Source organism: Apus apus, chromosome 1 (genome assembly GCF_020740795.1).
Source record: "Apus apus isolate bApuApu2 chromosome 1, bApuApu2.pri.cur, whole genome shotgun sequence".
Classification (NCBI taxonomy): Eukaryota; Metazoa; Chordata; class Aves; order Apodiformes; family Apodidae; genus Apus; species Apus apus.
The window spans coordinates 206,191,158-206,207,140 of NC_067282.1; the positions used below are offsets into that span (position 1 = coordinate 206,191,158).

A 15,983-nucleotide genomic window follows, 5' to 3' on the forward strand; every position below is an offset into this window, starting at 1 on the left:
TATGAACGCCCAGTCACTTACTGCAATGTGGAGAATTCTTGTTTGAAAAGAAAACCTCCCTGGGAACAGAGCATGGGGATGAGTCAGGGATCACAGCCCCGCTCTCCCCCAGCCCCAGGGTACATAAAAGCTCTGTCAAACCAACACCCTGGGAACCAACCCGAGAGCAGCAAGGCTGAACAACAAGTGGAAGAAATACTAGGTCAAACAAAACACCAGCATTAATTACCTACCCAAAGCACTCATTATCACACAGCTCAATGCTGAACAGCCTAGGTCTGTACATCTGTGCAATTTCAAACAATATCAGCCCGTGCCACCTGGAGAGCAGCTCCCACCTGGCACCCCAGCCAGGGCAGGGTAATGGTGACACAGGGACAGTGTGGGAAGGGAGTGACACTATGCCCAGGCACTGCCAGGAGCCCCTGCAGCCAGAACAGGAGTGTCAGGAGCCCTCAGGCCCCTCTCTGCTCCTCCAGGACCCTCCAGCTACCGTGTGGTGACAGCCAGCCCAGCCCTACGCAGGAACCTCCTTCTGTCACCTCCACTCATGGCCTGAGGCAGCCAACCCAGGTGATGTGAGGGGCAGGGGACAGCAGCTATTGAACCCCTCTGCCTCATCAACTGCCTCTCTTTTCATGTAATCACAGAATCAGAGAATCATTTGGGTTGGAAAAGACCTTGAAGATCCTCCAGTCCAACCCTTCCCCAGACCTGCCAAGGCCACCACTGCCCTATGTCCCTCAGCACCATCTCCAGGGCTTAGAAAGTCCTCCAGGGATGGGGAGTCCCCCCTGCCCTGGGCAGCCTGGGCCAGGGCCTGACAACCCTTGCCAGGAAGGAATTGTTCCCCAGATCCAACCTCAGCCTCCCCTGGCACAACTTGAGGCCGTTCCCTCTGGTCCTGTCGCTTGTTCCTGGGGAGCAGAGCCCGACCCCCCTGGCTCCAACCTCCTCTCAGGCAGCTGCAGAGCCAGCAGGTCTCCCCTCAGCCTCCTTTGCTGCAGGCTCAACACCCCCAGCTCCCTCAGCTGCTCCTCACAAGTTCTCCAGCCCCTTCTCCTTCAGCTCCAGCCCCTTCCCCAGCTCTGGGGCCCTTCCCTGGACACGCTCCAGCCCCTCCATGTCCTTCTTGTCCTGAGGGGCCCAGCCCTGACCCCAGGATTCCAGGAGTCCCCTCCCCAGTGCCCAGCACAGGGGGACAATCCCTGCCCTGCTCCTGCTGGCCACCCCAGTGCTGACACAAGCCAGGATGCTGGTGGCCTTCTTGACACTCTGACTCCCCTCCGATTTATCACCTGTTTTTCTCACAGCTCTAAAAACACCTCTGGACAACCCTGACAGCTCTGAACTCACCAGCATGTACCAGCTACTGAACATGCAGGTTGCATGCAGGTGACTTTCACTTGTCCCAGACTCATGTAATGAATTTCATAATCCTCCTATCCTGCCAAAACATACAAGTATCTGAAAATAATGAGGTAAAATGCACTTTTATATGCATTTTATAAAATGCATATGGCCAGGATTAATTAAGCCACCTCCAGCAATCCTTTAGAAGTTTGCACAGGCAGGACACAGAAGAAAATGGGACAGACCCTCACTCCAGCAGTGCTTGGCCATAGGATGAAGAGGCAGCTGCTCCTCCTCAGGCACTGGCTGAGCTGCCAGGGGCAGCACGGAGCAGCCTTTCCACCCATGGCAGCCCAGGGCTTACACTGGCCACAAGGCCTGGCTGAGATTTCAGAGAGCTGTGCACCCCTCATCCTCCCCTGCACCAGCATCCCACCCCTGCACCAGCACCACTCCCCACTGCACCCCTCACCCCCCTGTTCCTCTCTTGCAAGCCCCCTGTGCTGCCACCCCTGTGCCCAGCTCTGCCTCCACTCTCCCCTTGCCGGGAACTGCCCGGCCAGGTAAGGCTGGACTTCCCCCTACACAGCCATCAGGTGCCCCAGGTAATTCCAGATACTTCCAGAAGCCCACAGTGTTTTCCCCCCACCCCCCCCCCCCCGATGCTTGTATCCCCACACTCTGCTTCTGGCAGCTGCAGGTGCCCGAGGTGCTGAGTTCTGAGCCCCCTGTGGTGCAGGGAAAGTTCCACTCTGTCTGCACCTGCCAACAGTTCCACTGCCTGCCCCCTCTAGTGCCATGAAGCAGGCAGAGGTTCCCTATTCCCCCCTGATAAACCACTCCATATTTTGAATATTTTTAACATATTTCCTCCTATTCATCTCGTTTCTAAGGTAACAATCCTGCTCTTCTCAACTTCTCTTCAAAGCAGAGCTTCATTTTTTTGTCCTCTTTTCTGCTCATTTTCCCTGCCTCTCCAAAGCCCTGGGACTCGCCCTGTTCTTGCTGGCTGGTGGTGCCAGCCTGGCACGCAGCACCCAGAGGTGTCCTCATGGGCTTCCAACAAGGCATTAGGCTGCTTTCCATCTTATCACCCATCACACTGTTGGGACATCCAATATCACAGCGCTTTGTACTGGGGCTGCACATGGAGCAGAGGCCTCCATTGAGCTGTTTGGAAAACATCCTGCAATTTCCCTGAGTTAAACTATTCATTAGGAGACCTAGCAGGTACCCAAGTGGTTCAGTTTTTCCCCTCCAGTAGCTGTTTTACATGTATTTTCATTATTTTTTACTCACTGACATGTTTCTTTTCCCAAAAATTCTTCAGGTTGCCTCAAAGGGCCTCAGAGCTGTTTCTGCTGTGGAGTCCATGTAAGTAGCTGCCACCTGCAGCTTGGGTCTTCAGTGCTCAAACCCACTTCTTGGTCACTACTGAGCAGAGCTCCAACCCAGACCTGGTCCCACCCTTCAAGCTGCTTCTCTGGACTCACGGTGCCTGCTCCTCGTTACCCCCTCAGCACAGCCATGGCTGCCATTGGTCTGGGACTTCAGAGGGCAGAGCCTGACCCCAGGCCTCGCCAAAGGGAGGCTCCATGAAGCCTCTCCAGCAGCACCTCTGCTCTCTGAGGAGAGCAGCACTTATCCCCTGGAGCAGAACGGGTGCCTGGGCCTGGCTTCCAGCTGCAGGACCTACCAGCAGCACGAACAGTGTTGGAGCCAAAATTCTCATCCCTCGTGGCCATGAGAGATGGAGAGTGGCAGGAGAACGAGCAGTGGGTTGCCTGGAGCAACCTGGTCTAGCGGGAGGTGTTGCTGCCCATGGCATGGGGGTTAGAGTAGATGATTTTCAAGGCTATTTCCAACCCAAACCATTGATGATTCTACTCCCACACCTAGGGGCCATGGAGCCCACCCAAAGCCCAAGAAGGCCTCCGCAGGTCACCAGGCAGGTTGGACGAGGGCATCCATCCGCTGCTGCCAGCCCAGAGGGTTCAGCAGGTTGTGCCACCACCCAGGCCCGCAGGCAGAACCCCAGGAACTGCAACAACCGCAGGTTGGACAGGACGCGTCAGACGTCGGCTCATCCGCAGTGTGCAACCTCCAACTATTAGCTTTCAAGATGCACTCATTGTCATGGCAACGGCACGCGCCACGAGGTGCTTCCCCTTCCCTGAGACGCAAGATCTGACCGAGCCTTGGGGAGAAGATGGAGGGAAAAGCCCTGCTGGGGGCCCTGGCCACCCTGCTCCCGGGGGACAGGGAGACGTGGGGCTGCGTCGGGCTCCGCCGGCCCCGCTCCCCGCCCAGGACTCCACGGGGGCTGCAGCGGGCGCCACGGGCCAACCCCGCTCTGCCTCCCGCGGCCCTTACCTGGCCTTGCCGCGGCTGCTCCTCCGGAGCGTGGGCAGGTCGGCCTCCTTCTCCTCCTGCACCCGCTGCAGGGACGGGGAGCGGCTGTGGGCGCTGCGGGTGCTGCCGGAGCTGGCCAGGCTGCCGTCGCCCGCCGCCGCCTCCTGCATCTGCGCCAGCAGCTGGGGGGGCAGGCTGCGCAGCGAGGGCACCGGCGAGTAGGCCGCCCGGCTCTCCGCCTTCAGGTTGTTGTCGCTGGCCGAGCGCTGCAGCAGGCGCGGCGAGGAGAGGCCCCCGGCGCCCAGCACCCGTCTGCGCTTGGTGTAGCTGGGCGTCTCTCTGAAAGGCACTGCAAGAGAGCGGGAAAGCAGCGTCAGGCACCGCGCGCGCAGCCAGCCTCGGCCGCTGGGAGATGGCGGCGGCGCGGGAGGGCTGGGGAAGCACGTGGAACGGGAACAGCCAGGGTGGAGGAGGACGCGGCTCCACCTGCTCCCACCGGCCCAGGGAAGCAGCCCAGGAGCAGGCAGGACAGGCGGGGCTGACCACGGTGCAGTGGGACGGCAGGATTTGGAGGTGGCAGCTCAGGAAGCAGCGGGGAGCGCTGTCGGAGCGGGAGCCCAGCCAGCCCATCTCCAGCTGCCCCCCTGGTCCCGAGGTGGTGACACGTGCACAGGACATGGACAGCGGCAGGAACCCTCCCTGCTGCTTCAGAGGCACAGAAGGCCCAAATCTACAGCTTCAGGCACGTGCTAAGTGCAAGCCTAGAAAATACAACATACAGAATAAAACCCTGGCTGCTCCCTGCCCTTCCCAACCCTCAGGAATGGGTGGAAGAAACGGAGCTCACAAAGCCACCCGAAGATGTGAACTCCTGCCTCTGCCTGCAGTTCTGCAGAGGGAGGAGGAGTGCACATGGGGAAGCCAGCCTGGCCACAGGGAAGAGAGCTCAGCAGCAGAGCTGCAGCTCTGCAGACCTTGGGTCAGGAAAGATGTTTGACTCCATCCTGAAACTTAACATGCTTAGAGTTTGTCTGACATGGGTGGCAGCGTCCAGCATGGAGCCCAGATGTGACAATATGAGATGTGGCTGCTCCATCCCTTCCAGCCAGTTTGGATGGGGATAGGAGCAACTTGGTCTAATGGAAGGAGGCATGGCTCAAGGCAGGGGTGGCACTGCATGAGCTTGAAGGTCCCTTCCAACCCAAACCACCCAGGATATCCTGCCCATTCCTGGTGCAAACGCAGTGGCAAAGGGGACAGGGCAGGCAGAGGCCTCCTGCTCAAAGGCACACTCAGAAGTGGTGTGATCCTGGGAACAGGGCACCTCCCGCCTCGCCCACTCCCCTGGCTCAATCCTTCCACAGCCACCCCTCCCATGGCAACTTGCAGGAAGGCGGGTGAGCCCTGGACACGCTCTGATGGCGACCACCACAGGGCTGCCGAGGACGGCAGCACCCGGGGGTCTGGGCAGGGCAGTGCCCAGCACTGAGTGAGGCTTCAGACCCACATCACCCTTGACCAAACGCCTGGAAGGCGCCTCCCAGCTGTGCAGCCACACGCGGAGTATTTTTCCGAGGAACGTTTTAGGTTCAAAGTACAAGAATTTCAGGCTGCTGTAAATCTTCCTGTTGCCATGGCAACGTGATGCATTTGTTCTCTGACAAGTTTCCAGCAGGTGGTGGGGGAATTTCTGCAGCCACGGCCACACTCCCCATAGTGCCTCGGCTGGGTTCCCCAGTTGCCTGCCCACAGCCTCATGTCCAGGTCATCCTGATGGGAAGAACAGCTCAAAATGGGCACCCAGAGGCCATCATGGGCAAGGAGGGACATTGGATGGAAAGCAGCAAAGCCTGGGATGTGGGTGTGATGCAGTCCCTGGGGTAAAATGTGCCGTGAGCCCAGCGCCTGGGGGCTGGCAGGACTGTGACACACAGTATGGCCTGTCTCACCAGCACAACATGCTGGAGAGGAACCTACCATCAGGGCTGACTCCAACCACTTCACAGACAATGCTCAACAGGTCTGGTTGACCAGGACTGCCAACCCAAGTTCCTGTGTCATCCAGACACCACACATCTCCAGGAGACATGCAGTTTTGTACTACATCCCTCTCATAGAAACCCACTTTAAAAACCAGAGAAGGAAGTATCAAATGGATGCACATCAAGCTAACTGGTGGGTCTAAAAACTATTAGTAACTGAAAATAGTCACTGGAAACACAAAGAAGTTTCTTGCTAGTCTCAAAGAGCTGTTCTCAAACCAAATCACGTCAGAAACTCTGAGCATGGTTCTTAGAAAAAAAAGTACAGAATTACTTCTAGTGAAAGGGCTGAAGGCTGCCTAGTGATGGGAGCACACCAGCCTGTGCTCAAACACCTTCCCAAACCAGAGACTCAGGCACTTACTGGTCAAGTGAGGACATCCATGGTGTGTTTCCAAGGACCAACACCATGCATGAAACTAAGTGATCAGGGGACTGTAAGTTCAGAAAAGCCAGGATTTCACAGTGTCAACCAAACAGGAGCTCAGTGCCCTTCTGCTGGGACAGAGTCCACCTCAGCCTGGTCCAGCTGAGCTGGGGAGCAGCAATGCCCCAGGGGTGGGTTCCAATCAGGCTCCATCAGTAGGCAAGGTTACACCTGGAAAAGGCCAAGTGTGGATCCACACCATAGGAGAATTTTGGTAGACAGGAAATATTCAGCAAGGAAAAAAATAAAAATCAAGAAAAATCTGCCAGGACCACTTTTCCCCTCTCCTGGGAGAGGCCAGGGGCAGCAGCCAGCTCTTTGCAGATGACCAGTGCCACCCGTTCCACACCAGCTGCTCAGGCAGAGTCCACACCGTGCTTCCCTCTTGGCACATCCATGACCAAAAGGAGACAAAAAGGGCCCCTCAAAGCACCAGACCCAGGACCAGGTTGATGGCTCTTCCATGTGTGACCAGGCTCAGCATTGTTGGGCTGGACACCAAACCAAGAAAGAAGGAAATAGAAAAAAACAGAGTGCAGGAGCTGGCCTGGTCTTGTTTTAGTGTGTTTTGTAAATTATTAGCTGCTTGTTATTAATTGCTTAGAAAAAAAAAAATCATAATTGTATGTGGAACTGATCATATTCAAGCTTACTGTAATATAATCCTCGTGGTGAGCTGCTTTTACCAAGCTGACAAAAGGAAGGGGAAAAAGAAAAATGAAAGAGAAAACAGAAAAAGCCAGAGACTTATCTTGCAAGGGAGAAAAGCAGCACACCAGGCAGGAGACCCTTCCAGCCTCTGCCCCTGGTTGGCTCAGCTTCACTGAAAAGCAATAAATCTGTCCCAGCCCCCCTCTCCCCTCTGGACTAGCACAGACTTCCCAGCAGGAAGATGGGGAGTAGGTCAGGTCGGGAGCGGGAAGATGAGCACAGCTCGTGGCAAGACACTCACAGCAAGCCCCAGTGACTGGGCAAGGAGCCACCAACTGGTGCTCAAGGACTGGCTGGGAAAAGGGAAGGTGCCTTATCATTCTCGACACAGGTCAGGACAAGCGCTTTAATTTAGCCTGTCAAATAAAGCCCCTGGTCACCCACTTCCACACCCTACACACAAGCAGCCGTCACCTTCTATATTCACAGTACTCCAACACAGAATCCTAGCATCTACCTTAAAAACAAAGAAAAACACACCCTCTGTCTCAGATTCCCAGCAGAAGGACAAGCAGAGGAGCTGGAGAAAGCAGCCCAGGACAGCTCTGCTACTGACCAACCCATCAATCATAACACCAGGTCCAAGAGTCCCTGAAGCACAACATAACACGGTGCTTGCAGGTGTAGCCAAGAAGGTCAGAGAACAGGTTGTAAAGCCAAGGTTTCCCAAGTATTTAATTCCAGAAGCATTTAAGAGGACAGCCCTGCAGCTGAAAGGCAGTCTCTTGAAAGGCAGGACGTACCTGTACTATTTGTGTAATTTTGATTTGTCCCCCAGTGCACAGTGACCACACAAGGTGGGACTCAGACCACCTACTTAATTTCCAGCTGGGGATTTACAGGCAAGGGAGTCAGACACGAACAAGTGACAAAGCCTGCTTTCCAGCACCATGACAGAAGCACAGATGTTCAGCTGATAACATCTAGACTGACAAGTTCCTCAGGCTCCCAGGTGTCCTAGCATGCTCTGATGTCTCCTGACCCAAGGGGTTCTACTCTGGCAAAAGGGGAGAGCTCAGGGGGACTCAGCAAAGCCCTGAGGAGCCTGAGAGCAGAGGTGCAGAGGACAGAAACCTCACCTGCCCCAACTTCAGCCCTCACCTTCTGGCACCTGGACTGCCTCAGAGCCCATTTCAGGGCCACTCTGCAGCCAAGAAGGCAACTGGAGCAAGATCAGATGTTTCTACACAGAGGTTACAGATGCAGCAATGACAAAGTCTGCCTGGGAAAGCCTGGCTTTCCCTGAGGACACTGATGAGCAGATACCCAGGCAGCTTCACGGGAGAGCACTACAGCTACTGCTCATGTGAGCCGTGCAGGACTGCTCTCCCCAGATGCTCCAGAGCTTCTCCAAATCTTCATGTAAGCACAGACGTACGTCCAGCCAGCCTGGAAGCTCTGCTGTGCAGATACAGTGCAAGCCTGGGTCTGCTCTCAGGATAGAAATTTGGATTTGGAGAGACATGACCATGTTCTCAGCCTTGATATACAACGAGATGGAGACAGAAAGGGAAACAAAATCTGTTGCCATGATAGAAATGTGGAAAAGAAGGTTGTTTGTTCCTCAGCCAGATGGCAAAAAGGACAGGAGACATACCCACATTGCCTGGGATGTGGGCTGGGGCAAACCCATGGAACAGATCTAAAACAAAAGGGGACCTGGTGGAGGCAGGTGGTGTTGGAGGGCACCACGGGTGCACTTATCTGCACAGGGAAGTCCAGCAGCAGATCAGCATTTGGCACAGTCAGTCACAAGGACAGCAAAGGCACCAGGAACATGTCTGGGGGCTGCAGCAGGCAGAAAATCAAGGCTGTCCCCACCATGGGTCACAGGACAGGGGTGGGGGCACAGACGAGCACAGCCCACCCTGACAGCAGAACCTGGAGCAGGGCTGCAGCCCCAGGGCAGCCTCTTACTGCTGTTCCTAACTCAGCCTTTCCTGGGAGAGGTGAGCAAGGGACCAATAGAGTCACAGAATCTTAGGGGTTGGAAGGGACCTGGAAAGATCACCGAGTCCAACCCCCCTGCCAGAGCAGGATCACCCAGAGCACATCACACAGGAACATATCCAGGCAGGTTTGAATGTCTCCAGAGAAGGAGACTCCACAGCCTCTCTGGGCAGCCTGTCCCAGGGCTCTCTCACTCTCACAGGAAATAAGTTTTTTCTAATGTTTACATGGAACCTCCTATGTTCCAGTTTGCATCCACTGCCCCTTGTCCTGTCACTGGACATCACTGAAAAAAGCCTGGCTCTGTCCTCCTGACACTCACCCTTAACATATTTGTGAACATGGATGAGGTCACCCCTCAGTCTCCTCTTCTCCAAGCTCAAGAGACCCAGCTCCCTCAGCCTTTCCTCATCAGGGGGATGTTCCACTCCATCATCTTTGTGGCTCTGCACTGGACTCTTTCAAGCAGCTCCCTGTCCTTCCTGAACTCCAACTAGATTCTGTCCCATTGACCACAACTCTCTGACTTCTTCCTTTCAACCAGTTCATGATCCACCTCACTACCTGACCATCAAGACCACACTTCTTCAGTTTATCTACAAGGATGCTGTGGGAGACAGTGTCAAAAGCTTTACTGAAACCAAGATAAACCACATCTGCCGCTCTACCATCATCTATCCATCTAGTTACTTCCTCATAGAAGGCTATAAGGTTGGTCAAACATGACTTCCTCTTGGTAAAACCATGTTGAGTGCTCTTAATGATCCCCTCAACCTTGGTATGTCTTGAGATAGTGCCAAGAGTAAGTTGTTCCATCACCTTTGCAGGGATGGAGGTGAGGCTGACCAGTCTATAGTTACCCAGGTCCTCCTTCTTGCCCTTCTTGTAGACTGGAGTGATATTTGCTGTCCTCCAGTCCCAAGAAACCTCTCCTGTTGCCCAGGACCCATGACAGTCCTAGCACAGAATTTGCTGTTCATTCCTCAACTTGGGGGAGCACCGTGTGTTCAGAAGCAAAATTTTTGGGGAAACCCTCTGCTGCTCTGAGGGAGACGGTGAAGGACAAGAACCTCCTGCCAGGGCTGGAAAGGCTGCAGTGACCCTCACCCTGCCTTGGAGCAGCCTCGGAGGCCCCAGCTCCCAACAGAACAACATTTGTGTCCCTACATCCAAGTCTGTAGAACATGCAACAATCCCAGGCTCAGTTAATGCCTTAGAACCATAGGAGGAGCCTCCCCTGCCCACACTGTCCTGTGGGATGGTGGGTGCTCAGCTCCTGCACCGTGCAGCCGAGGGTGCTGCAGTCCCTGCTCCACCAGCTCTAACCTCTCCAGGCATAGCTGCTTCATCCTAATGAAAACTAGGTCACCCTCAGCTTTAAAGAGAGCTTTGTTCTCTTTTGTTCGGGAGGACCACAAGCAAGGTTCCCTTCACGCTGCTCTCCCCATCGCACCCTCTCTGCAAGCCCCAGCTTGTCACCAAGACAGGACCCTGCCAGGTGTCCCCTGCCAGCCACTGTCACAGCAGCACAAAGACCTGAAATCCTGCTCCTTACCAGGAAGGAGGTAGCTGAAAGGGATGGCTGGAGAGGGATCCCAGCAGGCTGGGAACCTCCTGTGGGACATAAGACATGTCTCACCCAACAGCTTCCCAATAGTAAAAGGCAGAGACACTCCCTGTCCCCTTAGAATCACAGAATCCCTGACTGGTTTGGTTGGGAAGGGACCTCAAAGCCCATCCAGTGCCACCCCTGCCATGGGCAGGGACACCTCCCACCATTCCAGGCTGCTCCAAGCCCCATCCAACCTGCCCTTCAACACTTCCAGGGATGGGGCAGCCACAGCTTCCCTGGGCAACCTGGGCCAGGCTCTCCCCACCCTCACAGCCCAGAATTTCTCCCTCACATCTCATCTCCAGCTCCCTCTGCCAGCTGGAAACCCTTCCCCCTGCTCCCATCCCTCCCTGCCCTTGTCCCAGGTCCTTCTCCAGTCCCCTCATCTGCTCTCACTGTGCTGTTACCAGCCCCCAGACCAGTTCCACTCCTCAGCCCCCTGGAAAGTACATGGAGCAAAATAAACCTGATGAAGAACCTCACAAGAGTGGCTTTGTCCTTGGTCAGTGAAAACCAGAGCTGTGCAAAAGGGGCAGGAAAACAGGCAGGAACATGGACAACACCCACAGGTTGTCCCCCCAGGGAGCATGGTCCCTGTGCAGAGCCAGGGCAGCCTGGGGGACAGGCTGGGGGAGCGCAGTGTCCAGCCAGGACACGGCTCCTCTTGTCCAGCCTCGGAGTTGGGCCAGGGGAGCAGGAAGAAACCTTGGACAAGACACGAGACCTGAGGAGCTGCTCCCCAGCCAGGGCCCGATGTGCCCAACCCCAGCGTGGAGCCTCAGGCTTTGGGCAGCTCCCTGGGTCACCAGCTCCCCAGGGGAGGCACCAACCGCCTGGGCTTGGCCAGGGGGGTCCTGGCCGGGAGGCTCCCAGGGGCTGCGTGACTGTGACACCCCGAGCACTGCCCGGCCCCGGGGTGCCCCCCACGAGCCACAGGCAGCCCCACGGACCCCCTGCCCCCCAGGCTGCCGGGGCTGGTAACAGCACCAAGAAGCAGGGTCAGCTCCCAGCTTCAAGGAGGTTTCCTCTCCCCACCCCCCAAACCCGCTGTCCCCAGGGAGGAGGGAGGGAAGTGAGAGCAACAAAGCGAAAAACTTGGTGCAGTTCATACAATCGGCTTTGAAGATTCTTTTCTCTACCTTCTCACGAGTTTAATCGAAGTGTGTTTACCGGGATTCTGGCAGCCAAGTGAATCCCTCAGTTGCCATGACAGCGCTGCTCCAGGCAGCACCAGCAGGCTCAGCCCTGCTCTCCCGGCGGGAATGGCCGGGAAGCGCCGCGGGGGCAGCCGGGGCTCCCGGGGGGCTCCCCGAGATGCTGCGCTGGCCCCGGGACCTCGCTCTGCAGCGCCCCGAGCCGCGGGGCGGAGGAGCCCGCGCGGAACCAGCGCTGGGAGCGGATCAGACCGGCTGGGAAAGGTGAAACACTCGTGCGAAGGAGCAGAAGCCCCCGGAGCGCAAGCGGCTCCGCAGCTGCAGCCGGGGCTGCGTTTACACTGCAGTGCTGGGAGCCGACACCGGGATCCGGGAGCACCTGCGGGAGGCGATTCCCGCCGGGAGGGACAGGCCCTGACACATCTCCCAGGTCTATTGCTTTTTCTAGGAATGAAAACTAAAGGAAAAGGACAAGACGAGAAGCAGACCAGAACCTCTCGGCTGCACAAAGGGAGCTGGAAATGTATCTCGGTGCTGAGAAGTTCACCAGAAGAAATTATAGCACGTTTGTTTTTTTTTTTAATTAAAAAGAATCCTCCTCCGACCATTTCTCCAACCACCTCGGTTCTCTAATCACCTCTCAGAGATAGATCTTCAAGCCTGACACTGGACATGGTCCCCCAGAGCTACCCCCTCCCCAGTGCTCCATCTGAACCTTGTCCTGCTCAGTGTCAGCCCCTCACAGCTGCACAAAGGTTTGCTCTGACTTTCTAAAACTTAAATTGAAATTGCTAAAAATACATGTTAATTAAGCCTGCTTGTTTTCCCCTGGAAGCAACTCTCAGGCCTGCTGGCAGTTCAGCTGTGAGTGCTGCTCTGACAGGAGATTTTCAGCCTTTCTTTCCAGATAAAATCCATCAGCCTGATGGATTTTCATGGGTGCCTCTTCATCCTCTTTTTCACCTTCTTACATTCAGCACCTGCTTGGACATTGCAAACCTCCCCAGAGGAAACCCCAACAACTGCTCAGATCTGTTACAGACAGCAAGTCATTGAATTAGCAATGATGGTAACAGAACAACCAGAAGAATCTGACACATTTCTGATCTGTCAGTGAAAAGAATTCCTGTGCAATTCCTATGCATACGTCCACACTGGATTAAAAAAAGGCACCCAAGACCAAAATGTAGCATTTAAAACTTGCCCCACAATTCCAAGGAGAGCAGAGACTGATGCCTGCTCAGGTCTGTACTTTCAAACAAGCAGCAGGTCAGAAGCTCCTGCAGCAAAATTCAACAGCATCTGCAGTCCAGCTCAGAGCCCTGGCTTTTATTTCCAACACGCCATCCAAAGCTCCAGAGATGGGGAGCAGTTGGAAGGGTCAGTGGGATGATTCCAATAACCATACAGAGCTTGGCTTCCTATTATTTATAGGAAAAGCCTAGGAAAACTGGAACAGGACACTTATCAATTAATAAAAGGGAATGAGACTTTAACTGGTAGCAGCCAGGATGGCTTTAGGAGCTCAGATCTCACTCACAAAAATAACTGCTGACACCATAAGCTGGGGTAAAACTGCTGCCCCTCTGATACTCTGACTACATGCTGCAACTGGACTAGTTACCAGAGCAGTTTCACAGACAGAATAAGGACTTGTTAACGGAGAACAACAGTTGGGAATATTTCCAATATTATCCAGTCAGCCAGCTCTTGGTTCAGCAGTATTTATATTTTTGTCTTTTAGGCAGTTTCTGATGGGTAACCTCACAGCACGTGGACATGCCTGGGACAGGGCCCAGGTAAGGAGGGCACCTGAAGGACAAGGAGATACTTTTCTTGGGTTGGCTCCAAGACACCCCCCTTCATAAGAGATCACTTATTCTTTGGTTTGAGCTATAAAACATCATAAAAAGCTTAACTGTGTCAGCAACAACTGACAATTCAACACCAAAGTCTCAAGTCATCTTCCTAACATGTTGTGCTCTAAACCAACACCCTGGTGTCCACTCACACAGAGAAGGGGATCAGGGAATGAGGCAATGTACATCTGGATGTGCCCTGCTTATCCTTCTACCTGGGATGGAGATCTAATGAGGAGCTCATGACCAGGTTGCCTTCTGACCTCTGCTGTGTCCCTTCTGCATTTTCCTGTGCCTGAATACCTTGACAAAATCCACCCTGAAGCAGCAGGAAACAGGAGGGCTCTGCCAGCAGCGCTGCCCACTCAAGAAGATGTGGACCAAGACACTAACACATCCCAAAAGCAGGGACCACCACAGGGTCACCAAGGGAGAAGCCACTCCCCACCCTGCCTGTACATGTAAGGAAAACCAGTGTTCTCATGGTGCACTTTGGTTTGGCCAAGAAAGGCTGGGGGTCTCACACAGAGCTGAGACCATCGTGCTTCAACAAAAACATCCTCCAGGTAATATGGGGTAACTGGTCTGGGCCTTGTTATGGCTGAAAATTAATTAATTCCTTTGACTTGGGGTTGGTGGTTGCTTAGTGACCACAAGTCATGACCTGATTATATTCAGTAAGAAAAGGGAAGAGAGCCCCAGCCAGTCTTGCACATGTGTAACACTCAAGGCTGATTTCTCAGCATTAGACTCATGTTCTGCTTCCTCCAGAGCTGCTTTCATGTAGGGAGAGAAAATGTGAATGAGAATCAGGAGTTTTTAAAAAAATCAGCAAACAAGAAACAGGTACAAAAGCACAATTATGAAATAAAGCAACTATGGTTAAATGCCTGCTCAGACAAGAGTGCCAAAATGAGGATATCCATTGGTACTGCAGAATGGGTTTTTTCTGCAACTATGGGAAATACGTAGAATCAATATGAAGTTACAATACACAAAATCTATAAGGGCAACTAAAAAAAATAAAAAGAAAAACAAATGGTTTGCAAAACATAGGAAAATTCAAAAAAAAAAGCTTTTGGGTTGTTCTGTAGATGCAGAAATTTATTCTAAAAGAAGAAATTTGTGTCATCACTATGACAAAGTAGAGGCAGCAACTCCTTAGCTGCAAAAAATACTTTAAAACTCGTAAGCTAAAACAACTTATCAAAAAGATGGATCATGGAAGTTATTGAGCAGCTGGCACAGGATCCAAGTGATAAAAACCTGACGTGCAATTAGTAGCACTGCAAATGTTTAATGAGAACAGGTATCCTGGTGCACACCTGACTGCACTGGGTGGAATCCCACATTGGACTGATCAATGCTGATGTGGATTTAAAACTTAAACAGCAAGGGGACATGCCAGGAGGTTGGTAGTGGCACTCCAGAGAAGCCCTGAGGTCCATCCCATTTTCATTGCCTCCCCTGGCCCAGCTGCTGGTGCTCCTAACACAGCCTGTCTCCACTCTCCAGGGGTGTGCTGGGAGCCAGACACATGGCTCAGGACCACCCTGGAGTGAGCTCTCCCTTCACAGCCCCTGCAAACCAGCTCCAGGCTGCCAGAGTAAGAGCCCAGGCCTTTCCCAAAGGCATTTTCTGTACATGAGTGACAGAGCCCTGGCACAGGCTGCCCAGAGAGATTGTGGAGTCTCCTCTGGAGACATTCCAAACCCACCTGGATCCTGTGTGATGTGCTCTGGGTGATCCTGCTCTGGCAGGGAGGTTGGACTGGATGTTCTCTAGAGGTCCCTTCCAACCCCTAAGATTCTGTGATGAGCTGAAGGGTGAACATCTCCCAACCCACCTGGAGCAGCAAGAAACAAGGCTCTGTGCCCTTCCCTGGGAGACCCTCTGGCTGTCTGAGCAGAGGCCATGGGCTGCCTTACTGCTGCACAGAAACCATCCCCACACGGGCAACTGCAAAGGCTGCACTGGCCAACAAGCACTGGGATGTGCCCCAGAGGGGATCTGGGGGCACTGACAAGTCCTCTCAACACAGCCTCTCATGTCCAACCAGGAACATAAAGTGCAGCAGCTGCTATCCTGGCATTCCCTGTCTGCAGGTCCAGAAAACATGAGAAAAAAAAAAAAAAAACCAAAACAGAAATTAGAGATCAGCCCAATTCCACAGTCTCCACAAACACTTCCTACTTGTAGGCACACGTTCTCTCCCTCCCCAGATCTGCAGCCTTCTGCTCTGGCCATCCTTGACCCCAGTGCTTGTGGCTGTGGTGAAAGCAGCAGCTCTGGGTCTCTGATTCTCATCTCACAGCCAGACAAGTGCAGCCCAGTATTGGGAACTCGAGATTTCTCCAAGAGCCAACACTTAGGACGCTGCTCTGAGCTGCCTCTTCCTACCAGACCCTTGGTTTCAGTCTTTCATCAACTGTTCTATCAGAAGCACCAGAGCAGAGGCTGGACCGAGCCCTGCCCCTTCCCCCTCCCAGGGGATGCCCCCCTGCTCTCCTCAGCCAGACACTC

The 15,983-nt window shown here is 54.0% G+C and overlaps 1 protein-coding gene across 6 annotated transcripts in view; it reads right to left on the reverse strand.

The window, feature by feature from the left end:
• Positions 1-15,983, reverse strand: part of SHANK3 (SH3 and multiple ankyrin repeat domains 3) — a 311,807-nt gene that overhangs the window by 191,080 nt on the left and 104,744 nt on the right. For all 6 annotated transcript variants that reach the window (XM_051612097.1, XM_051612081.1, XM_051612074.1 and 3 more), the window contains one exon: positions 3,727-4,054. In XM_051612097.1, coding sequence (XP_051468057.1) covers positions 3,727-4,054 — 328 coding nt within the window. The remainder of the gene's footprint in view (positions 1-3,726; positions 4,055-15,983) is intronic.